At 61.0% G+C, this 21,423-nt stretch overlaps 1 protein-coding gene and 1 long non-coding RNA gene across 5 annotated transcripts; one reads left to right on the top strand and one right to left on the bottom strand.

The window, feature by feature from the left end:
- Positions 1-1,478: 1,478 nt before the first annotated feature.
- LOC107318953 lies at positions 1,479-3,676 on the bottom strand. The gene is made up of 2 exons (XR_001557587.2): positions 3,565-3,676; positions 1,479-2,184 (listed from the first exon to the last, which is right to left on the bottom strand). It is a non-coding gene; the product is annotated as an uncharacterized LOC107318953 (long non-coding RNA).
- RASGRF1 (Ras protein specific guanine nucleotide releasing factor 1) lies at positions 3,230-21,237 on the top strand. 4 transcript variants are annotated; one of them, XM_015873388.2, is made up of 27 exons: positions 3,231-3,798; positions 9,600-9,706; positions 10,073-10,220; positions 10,354-10,446; positions 10,753-11,006; positions 11,572-11,651; positions 11,847-12,040; positions 12,127-12,236; positions 12,387-12,505; positions 12,619-12,779; positions 12,890-12,953; positions 13,047-13,183; positions 13,519-13,601; positions 13,871-14,080; positions 14,207-14,577; positions 14,745-14,870; positions 14,974-15,144; positions 15,380-15,486; positions 15,853-15,965; positions 16,192-16,252; positions 17,342-17,445; positions 17,528-17,612; positions 17,725-17,922; positions 18,480-18,559; positions 19,021-19,138; positions 19,286-19,354; positions 20,461-21,237. In XM_015873388.2, the coding sequence occupies exons 1-27, from the start codon at positions 3,523-3,525 to the stop codon at positions 20,551-20,553; spliced, it is 3,732 nt and encodes a 1,243-aa protein (XP_015728874.1). In that variant the 5' UTR covers positions 3,231-3,522; the 3' UTR covers positions 20,554-21,237. The 4 variants fall into 4 exon arrangements, with proteins under 4 accessions (XP_015728876.1, XP_015728874.1, XP_015728875.1 ...); XM_015873389.2 differs by having other exon boundaries at positions 13,832-14,080; positions 14,974-15,084; XM_015873387.2 differs by having other exon boundaries at positions 3,232-3,798; positions 13,832-14,080.
- The last annotated feature ends 186 nt before the right edge of the window (positions 21,238-21,423 follow it).

Here is a 21,423-nt window from a genome sequence, read left to right as displayed (position 1 = left end):
CTCATCAAGTCCATAATTGTTTGTTTACTCCTTTGCTAGTAAGATACAATATTGGTTTAATTAGAATCAGAAAGGAGTGCTCTCCTTCTTGGGAGACTGATGCTTGGGTTGGACCAGGAGCTGCTGTGCCCGGGTGTGGTGCCACTGCTGCAGCCCTGCGCACTGCGGTGCCTCCGGAGCTCCCTGCGTGTCTGCCCTCGTGGGGATGAGAGCTGCTCTGTGAGCCACGTGCACGCAGTGCCAGTGTGCTGCTCAGTGCTGAGCTGGTTCCAGGCGCTGGTGCACCATGCACGGCCCTGGGCATGGTGATGGCTGTGCTGTGTGGGCAGCAGGGTGTGCAGGCTCTCAGTGCTGGGGTGGAGCTCAACACCTGCACAGGGTGTCCCAGGGCTGGGGAGCTCCCATGGTGCTCAAGTGTTGCACCCATTTGTGCCTGGGGGGCAGTGATTGCCTGGTTCTCCCTGCACCCTTCAGCCACGGAGCTGTGGGCACCTCCTACCAGTGCCTTGGATCCACAGGCCCATCTCGTGCTCCCAAACACAGTTAGGCAGGCTGTGTTGGCCCTGACTGCCTGCCTGCACAATGCTCATTAGCCCAGCACCGCACAGGGAGGGTGTGAAGGGCAGCTGATGGCCACGGAGCACTCAGTGCTGTGTCACTGCTGGCAAAACAGCCCCTGCCTGGGACAGCTGGGCTGCTCCTCGCCGGGCTCTCACCGGGCACTCGTGGCTCTGCAGCTTTGCATGGATTCTATTTGCATTTTTACATAATGTTATGAGGTGCCTTGCAAAGAGGTGGGAGGTGGCTGAGTGTGTGGGGAACCTCTCCTGCAGTGCCTGCTGCCAGCGCTCAGCAGCCCTTTGGAACAGGGCAGCGCCCACTCAGCTTCCAGAGGCGTTTGCTTTTACCACTGAGGGATGTATGTCATAGAGGAGACGACTCTTCCCCCATGTAAATCACCCAGCAAATCCTCACTCCTCCTGCTGTTTGTCTTCAAGGGCAGTGATGTGCTACAGCTGCTGTGTGACAGGGCTGGGAGGCACCGTCCTGGACCCCTCTGTGGGCACTGCAGGTCACACCATGAGGGAGGGTGCTGCTGTGTGACAGCACCTGCCCTGGGCAGAGCCAACATGAATCCAGCTGGTGCCAAAGGTGGAAGCAAGGGCTGGGACCGACAGGAGGTTCATTTTGCACTGAGGATGATTTTGGCGTGGAAACTGCAGGCTGTATGTTTCATTGGAGTCAGAAACAGGAACAGCACCTGCCCAGATACCAACAGCAGGACGGGAAGCAGCAGAAACCTTCCCTCCCTCCTGCTGCGTTGCCCCTTGTCCTTGCATGGTTGTGGGCCTGGAGTGCTGCGTGTGCCCCCCTGCACAGAGCAGAGCGTGGGGATCCCAGTGGGTCGTGCTGCTGGGGCTGATGCTGCTGCAGGCAGTGAGCCCCAACTCGAACCTCAGCTTAGTGAGGGGTGCCCATTGGAACTGCTTTGATGTTTATTAAACACTTACATGGAGAGAGGAGAACCCACTGCCATCAAGGGCCTTGAAAATAACGAGAAATCTTAGCTCTGGACAAAGCACTGTCTGTGCAGCCCCAGCAGCCAGGCAGGCTGCATTGCTGTACATGGGGGAGAAATGATGCAAATGTCACCTCTGCTTCCCCTGAACACATTTCATGCATTTGAATGGGGCGTGCTCATCCTTCCCAGCACTTTCGCACAGTGTTGGCATTACTGGCAGCGCTGCCTTCCAAGTTATCATTTATTTGATCCAAGACCTTGCCAGCTCCCAGGAAGAATGTGACTGCAGCACTCCATGAGCAGCCCCTCCTGCCTGTCCCCACACTGCCGTGCTGTTGGGGCTCGTGCTCTGCAATGAGCACATGCTGCTCATGGGGAGCACCTTCAGCCGTGTGCTTTGATCCATCTGTAGCTCAGAGATGGGACAGGAGCAGGGGTCGGCCCCGGCCCTGCAGGAGGTGGATGCACGGGGAATGTCCAGGAGCTGGATGGATGCAACCACCCACAGCCGACGCGATGCTGACACAGTTTGGCCATGGGGACAGAAGGCTGCGCCCTGCTCAGCAGCTCCGGTGCCTGGAGACGTCAGCACCTTTCCCAATTCCAGCCTGTTCCCTCTTGTTTCCATGGCAGCTTGTGACCTCACTGAATTCCTTGGAGATCTGCCAACGTGTTCGGCGGAAACAAAGCTAATTAGCGCGGTTCTCCCGATGCCCTCCGTGTCTGCGGGGCTCGGTCACACCCGGGCAGGGGCCGCTTCCTCTGGCGCTGCGGGCGGGCAGCTCCCTCATCACCCCGGCTGCTGTGTGTGCACATCACCGCGGCCCCTGGGCCCACCTGCAGCCCCCAGGAGACGGGCAGCACCTGCCCCCAACCCTGCCCAGCCGCAGCTCCCAGCAGTCCCCGTTTTACTCTGTGCAGCTCCGGGTCTGAGTGCAGGAGGGGCTTAAAGGAGCGAGATGCGTGGAGGTAAAGAGGGACGCTGGGGTCTTCTCCCCTTGTGACCTCCAGCAGTGGCTGTGCAGCTGGAGGGCTGTGATGAGGTGCTGAAGGTGCTGCTCTCCCTCCTAGTGTGGTGGGACCATCCCAACATCAGGGACTGCAGTGGATGGGAATGCGATGACCTCCATCCATCTGCCCCGTGGGGGCGGGAGGTGTGGGGCCGTGTGTGAGACCCACCACGAAGGGGGGACGTGACTGGGGACATCCCGCGAGCGGGGCTGATTCCGCAGGATGCTCGACGGCTGCGCTGCCTCGTGGGGCTGAGCACAGCCACGTGCTGAGCCACGTTGCTCTGAGGTCGGGGCCGACCCGAGGGTCACAGCCAGCCCTGGGGTCCCACTTACCGAGGGCCCCGCTTATCGGGGGTCTCTCTTAGAGGGAACCTGGCCAGCCGGGGTTCGTGGAGGGCTCAGGGCCCCCACCGGCCGCGATCCCCGCTGGCTCCGTGCTCCCTCTCGCCTCGGGGCTCCTCTGCCCATCGCTTCCCCCGGGTCCGTCTGGCGGTGCGCGGGGCATCCGGCGAGAGCCGCTCCGAGGTCGGCAGCGCCGTTACCCGCGGGGGCGGCCCCGAGGAGAGGAGAGGAGAGAAGAGGGAGAGGAGGGGGCCGACCCCGGGCGGCGCGGCCGCCCCCGCAGCCGCGGTTGGGGCAGAGCCATCCCCCATCCGTGCCCGGCGCGGGGCGTCCCGGTGCCGCCGTCCGCGGCGGTGGCGGCGTTGGCACCGTCACATGACTCCGCCGCCTGCGGGAGACGCGGCTCCGGGACGCGGCGCTCCCCCGGCACTGCCGCCGCCGCCGCCGCGGGAGGAGCGGAGACAGCGCAGAGCCGGGAGGGCGGCGGGGCCGGGCGGCGGCACGAGGAGCTGAGATGAGGAGCCGGCCGAGCTCCGGGGGCAGCGGGCGCCGCTGATGCGGGCGCGGGGGCTGCGGCTGCTCGCCAGGTACCCGCCCGCCGCCTGCCCGGCGGGGACCATGTGAGGAGCCGCCGAGCCCACCAAGATGCAGAAGGGGATGCGGCTCAATGACGGGCACGTCACCTACCTGGGGCTGCTGGCGAAGAAGGACGGCGCCAGGAAGGGCTATCTGAGCAAGCGGAGCTCCGACAACACAAAATGGCACACCAAGTGGTTCGCGCTGCTGCAGAACATGCTCTTCTACTTCGAGACCGACTCCAGCTCCCGGCCATCGGGGCTCTACCTGCTGGAGGGCTGCGTCTGCGACCGGGCGCCCTCCCCCAAACCCTCCCTCTCGGCCAAGGACTCCCTGGAGAAGCAGGTGGGTGCCCGGGGCCGCCCGCCCGCCCGCTGCCCCCGCACCGCCCGCTCCCGGCTCCGGGTACCGCGCTCCCCCCCGCGGAGCCGCCCGGCCTCTGCCCACTCGTGACCGCGGCCGGGGGCCGTGGGATGCGGCGGGGTGGTGCTCCCGGGGTGCCGCCGCCGGTCCCTGGGGAGGATCGCGGGGGGGTTTGGGGGTGACGGGTCCCGCAATTAGCCCCGCTAATTACCCTCGCTAATTGCCGCAGGGCGCCACCCGGCGGTCGCGATTCGCGCTTTGCGCAATAGAGCCCACGCGTGTCCGCGGCGCGGCCCCGCCGAGCGCTGTGCGGCTCCCGCCTTGTGGGGGAACGGGGACAGCGGAGCGGCCGCAGCCCTCCCCCACCCCCCTATCACCCCCCATCCCCCCCAGCTCCATTGGGGGGGGCTCCGTCCGCGCCGATCGGACTCCGGGTTTCCCCGCCGGCGCAGAGCGCAGAGCCGAGGGCACGAGGCTCCGCGGGCACCGGCGGAAACGGGTCGGTGAGCAAAGCCGCGCTGCGGGGCTGGCTGCTGCTCTCCGCCCCCCGCCGCACACCCGCCTGCAGATGCGGTGCCCGCAGGGCGGTGGGGCCGGGACCCCCCATGGCACCCGCAGAGCAGCGCTGCGCCCTCAGAGCCCGGCTCCAGGGGCTGATGTCTGTGGGTACGATGAGCAGCTCCCACCCGCACAGCGCCCTGCATCAGCTGTGCAGCTCCGGCCGCCCGCGGGTTGTGCCTGCAGGTTTTCTGGTGGGCGCTGGGCCGTGCAGTACCCGGGGGGCTCCAGCCCGGGGTCGCGGATCCCCATCCTTTGCTCCCACTGTGTCAGATACCCCTGGAGGGCTGGTGCTGGTTTGCCCCGCGGCTGCGGTGCGTTGCGTGTGGGCACGTGCTGAGCCCGGTGCCCGCGTGGGGCTGCGGGAAGCGGTGCGTGCTCAGCCCCGGCTGCGTGCTCACGGGAGGCCCCGCGCCTCGTGCTCCAGCTCTGCAGCTCTTGCATAATGTGGCCAAGCAGCCGCACGGTGAGCAGGGGTAGGACGGCCTGCAGCGAGGCAGCGAGCTGCTGATCCTGGCGTGTTCTGCACCCCAGTGCCCGGCAGTGCTGGGGCTGCAGCAGCTCGGGGCTGTGGCACAGCTCTGGCAGGGATTGCTGCAGCCGTGCTGCTCCGGCTGAACGCTGCTGTTGTTGTGCAGCAGTGGTGCCCTCGCAGTGCTGCTGCCCTTAAGTAGCTCCTGCAGCAGCAGCAGCAGCAGGAAGGGCTGTGTGTCGGCTGGGGGTCACTGCCCCCTGCTTTGTAGCTGTGCCCCAGAGCAGCTCCATAGCTTGATCCTGGCTCATTAGCTGGGATTTGACTCCTTGTAGTTGTCCAGGAGGAATTTTCTGTTGGGGGAATGCTGAGGGACGCATTCACCTCCTCTTTTGTTTTCAGAGCACACTGGGAGGATCCGTCTGTGAGGGGCTGCCCGTGGGGCACAGCGGCTCCTGCCACATGGGCTGCCTGCAGGGCGGCTGCTCTGCACTGATTCACCGGGGCCAGCACCTGGCTCTGCACCACGGCTCATTACTGGGACAAATGCAGATGGAAGCGCTCAGGCATCGGGTTGCCCACAGCTCTGCAAACTGATTAATCTCCCAGCAGATGGGATGAGCAGCGGAATGCTGATGGTGCAGCTCTGCAGCCCGCTCAGTGCAGGGTGCCTGGGGGTCTCTGGGTGGGGGGTGGCAGCTCTGCAGATCAGAGGGGCTGTTTCCTCCTGTGCTGGTACAGAGCTGCACTCAGCAGTGGTGGCTCTTTGGAAGGTGTGGAGGAAATTTCTAGCATCGCCCCTGATCGCCATTAATTGTCATTGGAGGGGATTTACCCGTCTGGGCTTCAGCCGTGAGCACGGGGCTCCCTTCAGACAGCACCTTTGGGTTTGGATTCTAAAGTAAAACCCAAAAAGTTTCAAATTCTCCACAGAGGAGGAATGTCAAAGGCTGTTCCTTCCCAAGTGTTCTCTGTTTTCATGTTCACCTATTTTGCTTTGCTGCAGGTTTGTTGTTGTGGTGGAATGCAGCGTGCTTAGCATGCAGCACGTGTGAGAGGAAAGGAGTGAAGTTATATGGAAAGCAGAGGGACAGAACAGAGGGTTTGATCACCACGTCCCCATTGTGGGGTCTGGGCTGTGTGCTGCTCACTGCTTGTGGGCTCTGTTCACATGGTGTCAGCTGCAGGATGGGGCGATGCAGCGTGATCCCACTTTGTCAGGGGGCAGAAAACCTTCACTCATATTTGTCATGGAAATCCAAATAAGGACATCCGGGGTCAACACTCCCTTCCACAGACGTGGTGTGAACAAACGAGCTGAAGTCACAGCCCGCATTTTGCACCAGCACTCACAGAGGGGAGCTGATGGAACGGCACCGCAGTGCTTCCTGCGCCTCACAATGTTTGCCTGCACATCACCTTGGCTGGCAGCTCCCTTTGGCACACACTGAGGTGGGGATGCCCGTGGTTACGGTGCTGCTCCCAGCCCTGTGCTGTGCCCAGGTTCCTGCAGTGAGCTGTGTGATGGTAACACAGTGTCGCACCAGGGACGTGGGGAACGGATCCCTGCTGACATCAGCTCGGAGTATTTGGGCAGACCTTGGTCTGTGAGCTGAATCCCTGCGTGTCCCCACGCAGCATCCTCAGGCACGGGGTGGTGCTGTGGGGAGCCCAGCAGAGCTGTCCTGAGTGGGGCAGGGGCTGCAGACTGGCCCTGCTGCAATCTTCTCAGCCCAGAGCCTGGCTGTGCTCCACGTGGAAGTGCCCTGTGCCTGCTGGGACCTGGCAGATAGCACCAACCATGGGCACTAAGCATGGTGCTGTGTCCTGTCCCAGCAGGTAATGAGGTCTGGGGTGTCAGAGGGGCTCCAAAGTCCCAAGCACTCGTGTTTCTGCTTGTGCTGGGCCTGACTCTGCTGTTCCCATCCTCATTGTGAGTGCTGGAGATGTTTGGTCCCATCTTTTGGCTCAGTGCCCCTGGAGCACCTGGTGCTGTGCAGGGGAGATGGCAGCAGCACCCTGCCTGTCCCCCTGCAGCACCATGAGTGGGCACCACTGCACGCTGCACAGAGCTCCCATTGTGGTGGCACTCACATTCATTGCAACCATCTGGTGGCTTTGGCTGGGGATGTGGCAGGATGGAGGAGCCCAGGTGTCCCCTCCGTGGGCAGGGGGGCAGACACGGGTGTGGGAATAGGACACAGGTGTGGCTCTTGAGTGCCAGCGGGTCCTGCTGAGCCCCACAGGGAGCTGGGGTGGGTGCAAGGCAGGCATGGGAACCCTGTGCATGGCTTCCAGCTGCACCCTTGGAGGACCTGCACATCTCAGCACCGTGGGACAGCAGGACCAGAATCCTGGGGTGTGCAGGGATGCCCAGTGCAGCCCCCGAGGAGCAGCGGGTGCTGCTCTGCCTCCATTCTGTGCGCTTGGCAGAGGGCAGCGCGGCTGCGCCAGCAGCACCAGCATGGGGACATCAGACACGAGGGAGGACATTTCTGTGGAGCCTTCCCAGCACATTAATCACTTGGGTAGTCTCCTTCATTAATTCAAAGTCGTTTGTTGAGGTTCTGGAAGCAGAAATAGCTCCCAAGCAGCCTTTTGCTATTGTGCTCTTGTCTCGGTAAAAATAGCTGGGCTGCTGCTGGGCTGTTCTGCTGGAGCGATGGGGAACCGAGCTGCTGCAGTGGGCTGTGGGGGCCGGAGCTGCAGCAGGTGCCAGGGCAGCTCCCTGCTCACTGCACCTCCTGGCCAGTGCCAGACGTGTTGCTGTGGCTGCAGGAGCAGGGATGCAGCCGTGCAGCCTGCACCAGGGCGGAGTGCTCCGGGCCGTGGGGTGGTGGGTGCTGGGAGCAGCGTGCAGGTCCCTGTTGGAGTGCTGTGCTGTGGGGACGTGGTCCTGCCCATCGCCCAGCTCAGCACCCAGCAGCCGTTCTCAGCATCCAGGTGCTGGAGTTTGTTGGAATTCTGGAGCTGGGATTGTTCACGCTGCTGTCTGCCTCAGAATAAATGACTTCAGTGTGACTGAGCTGAAGGTTTTGGAGGCCGGGGCCAAAGCAGAATGTGCTCTCTACCATTGCTGAAAAGCACTTGCAGCGTCTCCCTGTGAAGCTCGGGCAGCTCTGGCCCTGGAGGAAGGACTCGGAGCATCGCCTGCCGCTGCTTTCAGCGCTGCTCACCGTGACCTGAAATGCTCCCGCGCTGCTCCTGCAGGCAGAGCCGCGTCAGCCGCACCCCGGGGATGAAGCAGTGAGGATGCTCAGTGCCCAGAGCCTGCGGGGGGTGCTGCAGAATGCCAGTAATGAGGGACCCGAGGGGTACCTGTGTCATTCCTCGGAAGGCAGAGCAAGGGGAGGTTTGTTGATAAGTGATGTGTGGGTGCCTCTGCAGATGTGTGCCATCGAGGGCTTCCAATGAGCAGAAAAGGCAGCGAGAAGGAGCAGTGTGAGCTGCAGGAGCTGCACCTGCTGCAGGATGGGGATGCTCGGCCCTCGGGCAGCTGGCACTGCCAGCTCTGGTGCCACCTCTGTGCCCTGAGCACAGCGAGCGCTGCCGGAGCCGTTCCCGTGCTGTCGGGAGTGATGTGTGGCTGAGATAACAGCGGAGGCTCGTAATTCAGGAGGAGATAACAGGCTGGTGGGTGTTTTATTATTCAAATATGAAATAACTTCCTCCTTCGGAGCACGTTGAGCTTCCTGGGTGTTGGTTGGGAATGATGGCAGTGACAGCACACGGTGTGCACAGCTCCAGGGCCAGCACAAGGCACGGCAGCACCACGGTGTGGTGGGGCACAGCCACCCATACAGCTCCAGAACCCGGACAGGTGTTTGTCAGGGGCGTCCTGCTGCCTCTAAGACGCCTTTGGGGTGGGAGGGAGGAGACGATGGGGTGACATGGCTCAGAGGGAGGGCTCCCCCAGCAGCTGCAGGGCACGAGGTCCATCCTGGTGTGTGAGCCGTGCAGCTGGACCTGTCAGCTCTGGGGCTGTGCTGGGAGGATGCAGCACATGGGGGTCTGTTTTTGGCTGTTACTTGGTGAATGCAGCCCCATGTGGGTACTGTGCTGTGGGCACGCCGCGTCCTGTGCTCCTTGCCTCTCACCCCCCTGCTTGTGGCTTCTCCTGGCAGCCGTGGTACCCACCTGCCCTCTATGAACTCCATAGCAGAGCAGCAGACAGCATCGGAAGGAGCTCTTTCCATCATGTTTCTGCCTGGCCCAGCTGCTGGCAGCAGTGCTGCGCGTTACCTGTCTCCTAGGAGACAGCAGGAAAGCACAGCAACAGTGCGGGCTGGGGCCGCCGCCGCACAATTAACACCAATACTGTAAATGTCAAGGGAAGCTGAAAATAGCTGCTGCGCCCATCCTGCCGTGCTGCGGCTATGAGAATGCCCAGGGCTGGCGCTGCTGCACGTGGGGTATGGCCCTGTGCAGGGTCCTGGCAGTGGGATGTGGTAGGGACGTGGCAGGGATGTAATGGGACATGGAAGGGATGCAGCACTGCATCCCCTGCATGGGGGAAGGCTCCCTCCTGTCCTGCAGCCTTGGGCTGTGATGCATTCATGTGCATTTGGGATCTGTGCCCAGCAGGATGCTGTTACTTGCAGACGTTCCCTGCTCTGTGTGTTTCATAGCAGTGTCCCCCCTGCAGCTCCATGGCTGTGCTCCTGGAGCAGCGCTGCGGGGCGCTTGGCTGTGAGCACAGCAGTGAGCTGCTGACCACAGGGACCCTCCTGACCCCGTCCTGCTCCCCACACAGCATTACTTCACCGTGAACTTCAACCATGAGAACCAGAAGACGCTGGAGCTGCGCACTGAGGATGCCAAGGACTGCGACGAGTGGGTGGCAGCCATTGCCCACGCCAGGTACTGAGGGCTGCCCCTGTGCCACGTGTCACTGCTTCTGCACCCCATCCCCTGCCATTTGTGGGGCCAGAAGCAGGGCTTCCTCTGGGGATAGCAAAAATGGTTGGGAACGGGATTGTCGAAGTGGGCATTGCTGTGCTGTGCCATCCTGGGGCAGTGGGATTGTCACAGTGAGCACTGCCGTGCTGGGCAATGTTGGTGCAGCATCCAGCGGGGGGAGCACTGATGGCGAGGCTGGATGGTGGGCTGCGTGCAGGTGACTGGATGCATACAGCTCTCTGTATCCTAACTGTGGGTCCCTCTGAGCTGTGTGTCAGGGAGGTGTGGGGGGCCAGGGGCTGCTCTGACAGCCATGTCTGCCCACAGCTACAGGACCCTGGCCACGGAGCACGAGGCGCTGATGCAGAAGTACCTCCATTTACTTCAGATTGTGGAAACAGAGAAAACTGTTGCCAAGCAACTCCGACAACAGATTGAGGATGGGGAGATCGAGATCGAGCGCCTGAAGGCGGAGGTACGGGGCGGACCGGGCGCTGCTGCGGGCACAGACGTGGGGGTTGTGTCACACGTGGCTGCTGGGTGGGGGCAGCACGTGCTGGGTCCTGCTGCAAGGGCACTGCAGGTGTGATGCTGTCCCTGTGCTGCAGATCGCTTCCCTGCTGAAGGACAACGAGCGCATCCAGTCGGTGCAGAGCAGCACACCCAGCGAGGACGACAGCGACATCAAGAAAATCAAAAAGGTTCGGCACAGCCGGGCGTGGAGCTGCTGGGTCCGTGTGGGGCTGTCAGGGAGGAGCTTGGCTTTGCAGCTCAGCAGCCCCTGCTGCATTGAGCTGAGCTTGGTACCCACACGGAGCTGATGCCGGACAGTGCAGCATCATGTTCACATGGCCAGGAGTGAGCAGCCTTCTTGGGGGGGGCACATTCACCTGCTCAGAAGCTCTGCTGGCTGCTGCTGCCCACCAGCACCATGGGCCGCAGCCTGCCCATGCTCTGTTAGCCTGTGCTGATGAGCCGCCCTGCACTAACGAGTGCTGCTCCCCCAGGTGCAGAGCTTCCTGCGCGGCTGGCTGTGCCGCAGGAAGTGGAAGACCATCATCCAGGACTACATCAGGTCCCCGCACGCTGACAGCATGCGCAAGAGGAACCAGGTGGTGTTCAGCATGCTGGAGGCTGAGGCTGAGTACGTGCAGCAGCTGCACATCCTGGTCAACAACTTCCTGCGGCCGCTGCGCATGGCTGCCAGCTCCAAGAAGCCGCCCATCACACACGATGATGTCAGCAGCATCTTCCTCAACAGGTGGGCTCTGGCTCGGCAGCTGGGCTGGACTCCTTGTGGGTCTCCTCCACCTGGGGACGTTCTGTGATCCCGTTCTGAGCAATCCAACCAAATTCATAGTGCTGGTGCAGGGAGGGGAGCGGAACTGCCAGGCCAGGGGAATGCGAGGATGGGCTTTTGGCTGTTGGGAGTTAAATGCACACTGCTCCCCTGGTGGCACGTAGAAACAAGGGGCAGCCAGCAGCAGTGGGCATCCATTTCACAGGGAGCAGGAGAGTGCAAGGGGGAATCCTGGTTGGCTCCCAACCTGCGGGCAGGGGGAGTGGGCTTTGCAAAGAGGAGCCTGGTGCTGTGCATGGAGGAGACACTGGGCACAGAGGAGGCGATGCTGCATTGTGGATGCTGTGATAATGGGGGGTCCCCCAGGCTCAGGGTGCTGACAAGTACCCACTTACTGCTATGGGACCTCCCTGCAACCCCCCTGGCAGGACTCATCCCCAGGCTGCCTCACATGCGGCTGGGTGGTGATTTGGTCCTATTATTGTCTGCTTCTTCATCTGCTCCACACCTCTGGATTTCTTTGCAGCGAAACGATCATGTTTTTGCACCAAATCTTTTACCAAGGCCTGAAAGCAAGGATATCCAGCTGGCCAACCCTTGTGCTGGGTGAGTGCCCCCTGCTCTGCTCCCTGCTTCTCGCTGCTGTCCTAACGAGGCTTGGTGGACTTTTTGCTAATTGTTGGCAGTGAAGTGCAGCACTGCACATCACTGCTGGCCCCTGAGCCTTGTTAACGTCAGGCATGAGCCTGAGCAAAGAAAAAAGAATGAATGGAGAAAGCCAATTACTGCCTCTGCCCGCAGCCGACCTCTTTGACATTCTGCTGCCCATGCTGAACATCTACCAGGAGTTTGTGCGGAACCACCAGTACAGCCTGCAGATCCTGGCGCACTGCAAGCAGAACCGCGACTTCGACAAGCTGCTGAAGCACTACGAGGCCAAGCCCGACTGCGAGGAGCGCACGCTGGAGACCTTCCTCACCTACCCCATGTTCCAGGTGACCGTGGCTGATAGACCCCCGTGCTCTAGCCCAGCCCCAGCCCTGTACTGTGCTGCTGAGCCCCGCTCTGCTCTGTGCTGCAGATCCCCCGGTACATCCTGACGCTGCACGAGCTGCTGGCCCACACCCCACACGAGCACGTGGAGAGGAACAGCCTGGATTATGCCAAGTCCAAGCTGGAGGAGCTCTCCAGGTCAGAGCCGCGGGGTGGCACAGGGCGGTGTGGGACAGATGGAGGCGGTGGCTCTGGGAATGTCCATTACCCAATGCAGCCCCCCAACCTGTTTCAGTGGAGAAAGAACAGCTTGGGTGTGTGTCATTGGAGCTCATCTCCCTCCTGCAGGATAATGCACGATGAAGTGAGTGAGACCGAAAACATCCGAAAAAATCTGGCGATAGAGCGGATGATCATCGAGGGCTGTGAGATTCTGCTGGACACCAGCCAGACCTTTGTACGACAAGGTACCGTGCTCCTGCTGCCAGGCCCTCCTGGGTCAGTGCAGTGCCCCATGGCACTCGCTGTCCCTGCCGCCCCACGGACCAGTTGGAGCCGGGGATGGGTGCTCTCCCTGCAGGGTCCCTCATTCAAGTGCCGATGTCAGAGAAGGGGAAGATCACACGTGGGCGGCTGGGCTCTCTGTCACTGCGCAAGGAGGGTGAGCGGCAGTGCTTCCTCTTCTCCAAGCACCTGATCATCTGCACGCGTGGCTCTGGCGGCAAGCTGCACCTCACCAAGGTGGGCATGGCGGTGGGGCATGGCACATGGCAGGGGCTGGGGCAGTAGACCCCAATCCTGCTGCAGCTGGATTTACCATCCTGCTTCTGACCCTGACTCCCGCTCTGCAGAATGGCGTCATCTCCCTCATCGACTGCACGCTGATCGAGGAGCAGGAGAGCACCGATGAGGATGGTAGGTACCCCACAGTCCCTGCGCCCTTCCTTGGGGTGGGGGATTTGTGCATCTCCCCATCCAATGTCCATGCTTGCTTGCTCTGCTCCCAAGCAAAAGCTCCAGGGCAGGACATCGACCATCTCGACTTCAAGATTGTGGTGGAGCCAAAGGATGCCTCGTCCTTCACCGTCATCCTCGTGGCATCCTCCAGGCAGGAGAAGGCCGCCTGGACCAGCGACATCAGCCAGGTACAGCTTGCCCCTGGGGGCCAGCACGCATGCTGTGTGGCCACAGAGCATCACCAGAAGGTGCTGCTGGTGTCTGGTTCAGACAGTGGAAGTGCAGTATGGGGATGCAAAGAGCTACACCGCATGGATATGGGGTGTCCCATGGGCTGCCTATGGGCTGTGCCTTGAGTTGACTTCTCCCCTGACCCCTGCATGTGGTAACACCTTACAAGCTCTGTGCTTGCTTTGCACAAAGTTGGATTCTAGGAAAAAAATCTTCTCCAAAAGAGAAGAAACAGGAGTGGGGTGCTGCCCCCACCACTGCCCCCTCCCATGTTCCCCACTGTCTCTCACAGTGCGTGGACAATATCCGCTGCAACGGGCTCATGATGAACGCCTTCGAGGAGAACTCCAAGGTCACCGTGCCACAGATGATCAAGTGAGTTCTGCTGTGTGCTGCATGGCCGTGGGGCTCTGCCCTGCCCCAGCTTTGCCACCCATCTGGGGCCCAGCCTTCCCCGGAGCGGTCCTGAGGCACCCTGTGAGCAGTGCTCCTTCCCCCAGCACCCTCCACCCCTGGTCTCCACATGCCTCGAGTGCGGCTGCTCGTGCCCTGCAGCTCTTGGTCTCGTTCCAGGCTGGAGCCACAGATCTCTTGTTTCTCTGCAGGTCTGATGCCAGCTTGTATTGTGATGATGTTGACATTAGGTTCAGTAAAACGATGAATTCCTGCAAGGTCCTCCAGATCCGCTATGCAAGCGTGGAACGGCTGCTGGAGCGGCTGACGGACCTGCGTTTCCTGAGCATCGACTTTCTGAACACGTTCCTGCACTCGTACCGTGTCTTCACCACCGCCCTGGTCGTTCTTGACAAGCTCATCACCATCTACAAGAAACCCATCAGCGCCATCCCTGCGCGGTGAGGCTCTGTCTGTGCTGTCTCCCACCCGATGGCATGCTGTGCTGTGCTGTGCTGTGCTGTGCTGTGCTGTGCTGTGCTGTGCTGTGCCGCAGGGTGAGCGCCAGCTCCCATCTCCTCCTGCAGGTCCCTGGAGCTGCTGTTTGCCAGCAGCCAGAACACCAAGCTGCTCTATGGCGAGCCCCCCAAGTCCCCCCGTGCCAACCGCAAGTTCTCCTCGCCGCCGCCGCTCTCCATCACCAAGTCGTCGTCCCCCAGCCGGCGCAGAAAGCTCTCCCTCAACATCCCCATCATCACGGGGGGCAAGGCGCTGGACCTGGCGGCGCTCAGCTGCTCCTCCAATGGCTATGCAAGCATGTACTCCTCCATGGGCCCCTTCAGCAAGACCACCCTGGACATCAACAAGCTGTACGTGTCCAGCAGCTACCCCAACAAGATCCCTGATGAAGGGGAAGCGGCCGCAGAGAAACAGGAGGAGATGCTGCCAAGCAAACAGAGTGAGTCCTCATGGGAAGGGCAGGCGGTGTCCTGGCTGTGACCTGCCAGGGTCACATTGATGTCATGTGGGTGTCTGGGTTGCAGCTCCCGGGTAGGGTACGGGCTGTAGGGAAATATGGGGCTGCACTGTGTGTGGTGCTGGCCGTGAGCACTCCCTGCTCCCCAGGCTCAGACGTGTCCGTCCGGGAGGAGTCTGACACCGACCCCAACCAGAGCGATGAGGCAGAGGCTGAAACGTCCCCGACAAAATCTCCAACCACTCCCATGTCCATCAAGTGCAAGAACTCCTCAGGTGAGATGTGAGCACAGCGCCTGTGGTGAGCTGCGGGCTGTGGCAGGAATGGGGGGCACAGCTGGGCTGCTGCTGTGGTTGAGGGCTGCCGTTCCCCCTCCAGATTTCTCCCTGTTCTCCTACAACAACGGTGTGGTGATGCCATCCTGCCGGGAGCTGGACAGCACTCGCAGTGCCCTGTCTGCTGCGTCCGCCTTCGCCATCGCCACGGCAGGTGCCAATGAGGGGACCCCCACCAAGGAGAAGTACCGGCGCATGTCGCTGGCCAGTGCAGGTGCGGGGTTGGGTTCTGCAGGGCCAGCGTCTGCATGTGCCCGTCCCCACCGTGTTTGGCAGCTGCCCCCAGCAGCACCGTGGCTCTGCAGGTTGCACATTGCAGGCAGCCAAACCCCTTGCAGATGCAGCTCAACTGCTTTGGGGTACTTGGAAACACAGGGCTTTTCCTTCTCGCAATCCTAAAAGTACCCCAAGCAGCTCCTGGCTGTGCTGAGCAGTGCTCCTGCTTTCAGGCTTCCCGACTGACCAGCGGAACGGGGACAAGGAGTTTGTCATCCGGAGAGCAGCCACCAACAGGGTCCTCAACGTGCTGCGGCACTGGGTCTCCAAGCACTCGCAGGTGCAGCGGGGGGTCCAGGCAGTGGTGTGCCCATGGCACAGGACAGCTCCGCGGGTCTGGGTGTGCTCTTTGGGATCTGGGTACTTGCACAGGTTTGGCAGCGGGTTCAGCCAGGCTTCAGCACAGGACTTTTTTCTTTAATTAAGCAATTGAGTGGACGTGGGGAGATGGGAGGTGCTGTGGATGCAGCAGGGCACCACGGGGCTGTGGGGAAGTGCATCACTGGGGTTTGGTTGCTGGGGGGAGTTGGCAGGATGAGATCAGGGTCAGGGGGCCACGGTGTTCCCTGTTGTTCCCCATCCTCATAGTGTAGTAATGCGCTGTGTGTGAGATTGATCACAGCTGTGACTGTGCCTGATTTGGCAGGACTTTGAAACCAATGAGGAGCTGAAGTTCAGGGTGATCAGCTTTCTGGAGGAGGTGATTCACGACCCCGAGCTCCTGACCCAGGAGAGGAAAGCAGCTGCAAACATCATCAGGTGAAGGGCTGGCGGAGGGTTCACTTCTGGTGCAGTTCTGGGCTCCTGTGGCTGCTCCCAGGGTAAAAGTGGGCATGGGAACACGAATGGGAACCTGGGCAGCCTGAGCTGGTGGGGGGCACCCAGCCTGCGGTGGGGGGGGTGGTGGCTCCAAGGTCCTTTGTCCTTTCCTACCCAACCATGCCAAGAGCCGTGATTCTAAGTGCTGTATCCTTTTGTGTCACAGAACTCTGACACAGGAGGACCCGGGGGACAACCAGACCACGCTGGAGGAAGTGATGCAGATGGTGAGCTCTGTCAGCTGCTCACAGCAGCCCACTGCTGGAAACAGCAGCACCAGTGCAGCCCCCATCCAAATCCATCTATCCACACCATTGGCAGTGCTGCAGGGGCACAGAGATGTGCCAGCCCACGGGGTTCAGGGATGTCCCATGGGTTCCCAGTGCCCCAGCCCTGCACCAGTGCTGCTGGCTGTGGGCTTCAGGTGCTGTGTCAGCACCGCTCCAAGTGGAGCACAGGGAACGTGCGGTGCATTCACAGAGCTCAGGGTGAGCACTGAGCTGGGGCTGCTGCTCTGCACTCAGAGAAAACAAAGCCTGGAAAAAAACAGCAGCACTCCAGCGTGGCCTGGTGCGCCTGAGCCAACAGTTCTGCTGCCCCCTGGTCTGCTCTGCTGCTTTCTGCAGCCTTTGAGGCACTTCAGGTTTTAAGGCTTTTGTCTGTGATCACTGGAGCCGCAAAGTGCCCTGGAAGTGGAGCATGCAAACAAACACGGGGGTTTCACTCTGCTGCTCGCCCCGAGGAGCTGAGCTTTAAGGACAACACCTGGCAAAGGCAGTGCCCTGCAAGGCTTGGGGCGCTCATTGGGGTGCAAGGGCTGCCAGGTCCCCTCGTGGTGTTCCTCCACCTCAGTGATGCTCACACAGCTGCTCTGCTCCTGCTGCCATTCCTTGCTGCTTTGTTAATTAAGCAGATGTAGGGCAGAAAGGCAGCGGTTACACAGACCAGTGTGCTGGGATCTGACACTCCATTAAGTCAGCAATGAGGATTGGGTGGTTGTGTGCATCCACATGGACACATGTATGGATGCGATTAATGCTCTGGGAGCCACCAGCACTGTGTGGGGCCAGGGAGGGCTGCTGTGACGGGTCGGGTTCATGGCATGGGAGGTGGCTTTGCCTTTCTTTTGAGTCTGAAAGAAAGTCCCAACTCAGTGCCTGTCCCTGGGACAACCATGGTCAGGCCGGATGGGCTCTGAGCACTGGTGGAGCTGGGGGGGTCCCTGCTCATTACATCAGAGGGTCTTGGGGGCCCCTTCCAGCCCGAGCTGGTCTGTGATGCAGTGGTTCTAAGCAGCCCTTGTTTCTGCACTGTAGGCTGAGGGAGTCAAACCGGAGCCCTTTGAGAATCACTCGGCGCTGGAGATAGCGGAGCAGCTGACACTGCTCGACCACCTGGTCTTCAAGAAGATCCCCTACGAGTGAGTGGGGCGCGGGGTGTCCTGCTGGGGGGCGTGGGGTGATCACAGCAGTGAGAGGTCAGCTCGGCACTGCGCTTTGCAGGGAGTTCTTCGGGCAGGGCTGGATGAAGCTGGAGAAGAACGAGCGGACGCCGTACATCATGAAGAACACGAAGCACTTCAATGATGTGAGCGGGGCTGCGGGGTGGGATGGTAACAAAAACGGAGCGTGCGGCACGTGGGTGCGGGTTGAGGCGCTGCCCGAAGCGCTGCTGATGCTGCGGCTGCTGCCTCCCGAAGGTCAGCAACTTAATTGCGTCCGAGATCCTGCGCAACGAGGAGCTCACCGCGCGCGTCAGCGCCATCGAGAAGTGGGTGGCGGTAGCCGACATCTGCCGCTGCCTGCACAACTACAACGCCGTGCTGGAGATCACCTCCTCCCTCAACCGCAGCGCGATCTTCCGCCTCAAGAAAACCTGGCTGAAGGTCTCCAAGCAGGTGGGGACGCCGGGCTGCGGTGGGACGCTGCCTTTGGGTCGGCCCCTGCAGGAGGGAGCTCTGCAGATGGACTGGCCCTCCCCAAAGGGCGGTTGCTGCCGTTCACACCCGTGCATACGTGCACTTCAGTTTGAGGGCTTCCAGGACCAATTATGGATGAGCAGAATTAATTCCTGTGTCGATTTACTTGGTGCAGAAATAGCTTCTATCGAGCCTGCCGGAGCCCGGGGGCTGCCGGAGCCAGAACTGCTGTGTGGGCTCCTCCTGAGTCTGAAATATCTCATATTTTTGTTGCAAAGAGCTAAACCTGTGAATTCAGACAGGCGCTGGCAAAGGAGGAGGCGGGGAGCTGTGGGCTGTGCTGTGCTGTGCTGTGCTGTGCCGTGCTGTGCTGCAGGGGCTTTGCTCAGCATCTGCTCCGCTCCTCCATGTGGTCCCAGCAGCCGCGCGCTGCTCCCAGCACTGCAGTGGGGAAGGGGTCCCACGGGCCGGGTGGGTGGAGATGGGAGGGGGTTCCTGCCTGTGCCACCCCAGGGTACGCTTTGGGTCTCTTGCAGACGAAGGCTCTGATCGACAAGCTGCAGAAGCTGGTGTCCTCGGAGGGCAGGTTCAAGAACCTGAGGGAGGCTCTGAAAAAGTGAGTGAGGGCCGTGACCTGTTTGGGGGGCTGCACTGCAGTGAGCAGGGCTGGGTGCCTTTCTGACACTCAGGTTCCCCAGAAGGTCATTGTATGGTGTTCATGTTGTGCTGCATGGAGTGCCACGTATGGCCCAGGGCAGTGGGTTGGCACAGTGCTTGCTTTGCCTCCTGCCTCCCTGTGTCCCCTTAGCTCTGGGGTTGATTCGTCACTGCCCTCAGTGAGCCCAGAGGTGCTGGGACAGGGTCACCCACTCATCACACTCCTCCTATGCAATTCTAGTTCATTTTTCTGTAGCTGACAATGAGATGGTGGGGTTGAGCCCTGGAGCTCCCGCATCTTACAGAACCCTTCAGATCCTGGTAGCTGCGGGGCACAGCCCTCCTCCCTCCCCTGCAGGGCCCACACAAGCTCTGGTTGGGGTTATTTCTCTCTCATGTGTCTGCAATTTGCTCCCACAGCTGCGACCCCCCATGCGTGCCCTACCTGGGGATGTACCTGACCGACCTGGCCTTCATCGAGGAGGGCACCCCCAACTACACTGAGGACGGGCTGGTGAACTTCTCCAAAATGAGGATGGTGAGTGCTGGGCACGTGGGCAGCTCTGGGCGGCACCGGGGGGTTCTGCTGGTGGTGCTGGAGCGGTGTGGGCAGAGTGGTGCCAGGAGCCAGTGGCGCCAGTGATGGCTGCACTGTGACCAATGGTTTTATTTCCTTTCTGGACAGATTTCTCACATCATCAGAGAGATCCGCCAGTTCCAGCAAACCTCCTACAAGATCGAGCACCAGCCCAAGGTACGAGAGCCACGTGCTCCTGCTCTTCCCATTTTAGCACTAAGCCTTGGGCTTCTGGCAGTGCCTTCAGGGAAGCTGTGGGGCTTCTGTAAGGAATGTGACATGGTAGGTGAGCAGCGTTGCCTGTGGCAGTGGGGAGGAGTGGAGGGTGCCAGCAGTGAGCTCCCTACACGCTGCTGGTGTGCTGTGGTTCTTTCTACAGACACACTCAGCACTCAGTGATATATATGGCCTCATCTGGGCAGTGCAGGGGGAGAAAGGAGCGTGCCATGCGCTGCAGGGCCGTGAGCAGCAGGTGGCAGTGGCTCCATGCAATGGCTCTGCACAAAACTTGGCATCTTCCTGCATCCTGCCCGAGCCCCAGGCATGCGGCCAGGCCCTGCTGGCACAGAACGGAGCTATCACGGGGCAGCACTTGTGTGCCCATCAGGGCCGCAGGCTCCTGCCCTGTGTCCCCACACAGCCCAGCGCTGCTGGCCCCTGCCACGTGTTGTCCCCGACACGCATGCAGCAATGGAAAGCCCCGTATGCCCTCGTGCTTCCTCTGCCAGCACAGCGTGACCGCAGTGTGCAGGGGTGGGCTGGGTGGGCTGCGGGGCTGCCGCTCTGCAGAAGCAATGAAACCCACCATGGCTGCAGTGTCTGCCACATCCCCAGCACAGCACCACGGGTCTGTGACACCACGGGGTCCTGCGTGGTGGCAGGAGATGGCAGCAGCTTCCTGCTCACAGCAGAGCTGTTCTCTGCCCACCAGCAGCACTCACAGCAGGAACCTCAGTTCCCTGATTGCGGTGCCTTAGGATCATAGAACGGCTCAGGCTGGGGGGACCTTGAAGATCTTCTAATTCCAACCCCCCAGTGTGGTTAACCACTGCGACTTGGTGTTCTCAGCACAGGAGCTCAGTGGTGCCTGGTAGAACAGGGGGTGGCTGAGCATGGAAAGCAGAAGAGCCACTGAGGACTTTGCAGTTGTGGGGTGTGCCAGGCTCATGCAATCTGCTGTGGGGCTGCAGCACTGCTCGGCACTGGGGGCGCTGCTCGGCCCTCTCCCCACTGCAGCACCGCTGCTGCCCCACACGGGCTCTGATTCTCGCCCCGTTGTGCAGGTGACGCAGTACCTGCTGGACCAGTCCGGAGTGATGGACGAGGAGGCTTTATACGGGGCTTCGCTGCGGATGGAGCCCAAGCTGCCTTCCTGAGCCGGGCGCTCCGCCCCCGCTGTACATAGCTGTGTGTTCCCGTTGGATGCCGGAGTGCCCCCCGTGTGCGCGCTTCCCCCAGCAGCCCCCCCAAATCCCCTCCCGCTCTTCGGCCTCGCGTAGGATTCCCCGCATCCTTTAAGGTTTCACGCATCCTCACTTTGCCGGCGGTCCGGGTTACTTTTCCACGATGTTCTTTTCGTCATTCGTTCCCCTCCATAGGGCTGGGGGCGGCGGGGGGCTGAGCTCAGGCCGTGCAGTGGCCGCAGGGCTGCAGCTGAGCACCGGGCGGCAGCCCCGCTCCCCTGGCACCAACCCCCCCATCCCCGTCCCACGCCGTAGATTTAGCCGAAGATGACCGAGTGTTTTTATTACATATACTGTAATCCTGTCTAACCACCTTCTAGCAGGAATATAGTAATGTAGTGCTTATTCTGTGAATATTACCATGTATTTTTTACATTGTACAGTATATAAACACAGTTTAACTTTAAAGTGGCAGGCATGCTCCACTCTAACAGACAGAATTTTGCTGTAAGCAATACCTCGTGGTATGAGAATTCTATTTCAAGCCCTAAACTATTTCAACTTACAGCTTGTTTGGAAAAAGATTTCCATTTTTTTGTAAAAATATATGTTTCCTGATTACCTCTTGCTAATAAATCTATTCTATCTCAGGGTGAACGAGGCCTGGGGATGTTTTTATCGGCCGGAGCCGAGGGCGCACAGTGGCCCGGGGTGGGGGCGGGAGGGGCGGATGTTCGTGTCCGTGGGGTTCCCGTGGTGTTCCCGTGGGGTTCCCGTGTCAGGCTGCGGGCGGTACATGCGGCGCTGCGCGTCCGCCCGCCCCGGGGAGGAGTTGTCCCGTCC

The sequence above is a fragment of the Coturnix japonica genome, chromosome 10, assembly GCF_001577835.2.
Source record: "Coturnix japonica isolate 7356 chromosome 10, Coturnix japonica 2.1, whole genome shotgun sequence".
In the NCBI taxonomy this organism is placed as follows: domain Eukaryota; kingdom Metazoa; phylum Chordata; class Aves; order Galliformes; family Phasianidae; genus Coturnix; species Coturnix japonica.
The sequence above is the reverse complement of the archived record's forward strand: the minus strand, read 5'-3'. Positions and strand labels throughout refer to the sequence as shown.

Bases quoted from the DNA above. Each gene is read 5' to 3' on its own strand.
- RASGRF1 (XM_015873387.2), top strand. From the start codon at position 3,523: ATGCAGAAGGGGATGCGGCTCAATGACGGGCACGTCACCTACCTGGGG. The intron at 14,871-14,973 runs GTGAGATGTGAG...TTCCCCCTCCAG, and splicing joins CAAGTGCAAGAACTCCTCAG to ATTTCTCCCTGTTCTCCTAC. The intron at 17,613-17,724 runs GTGAGCGGGGCT...TGCCTCCCGAAG, and splicing joins ACACGAAGCACTTCAATGAT to GTCAGCAACTTAATTGCGTC.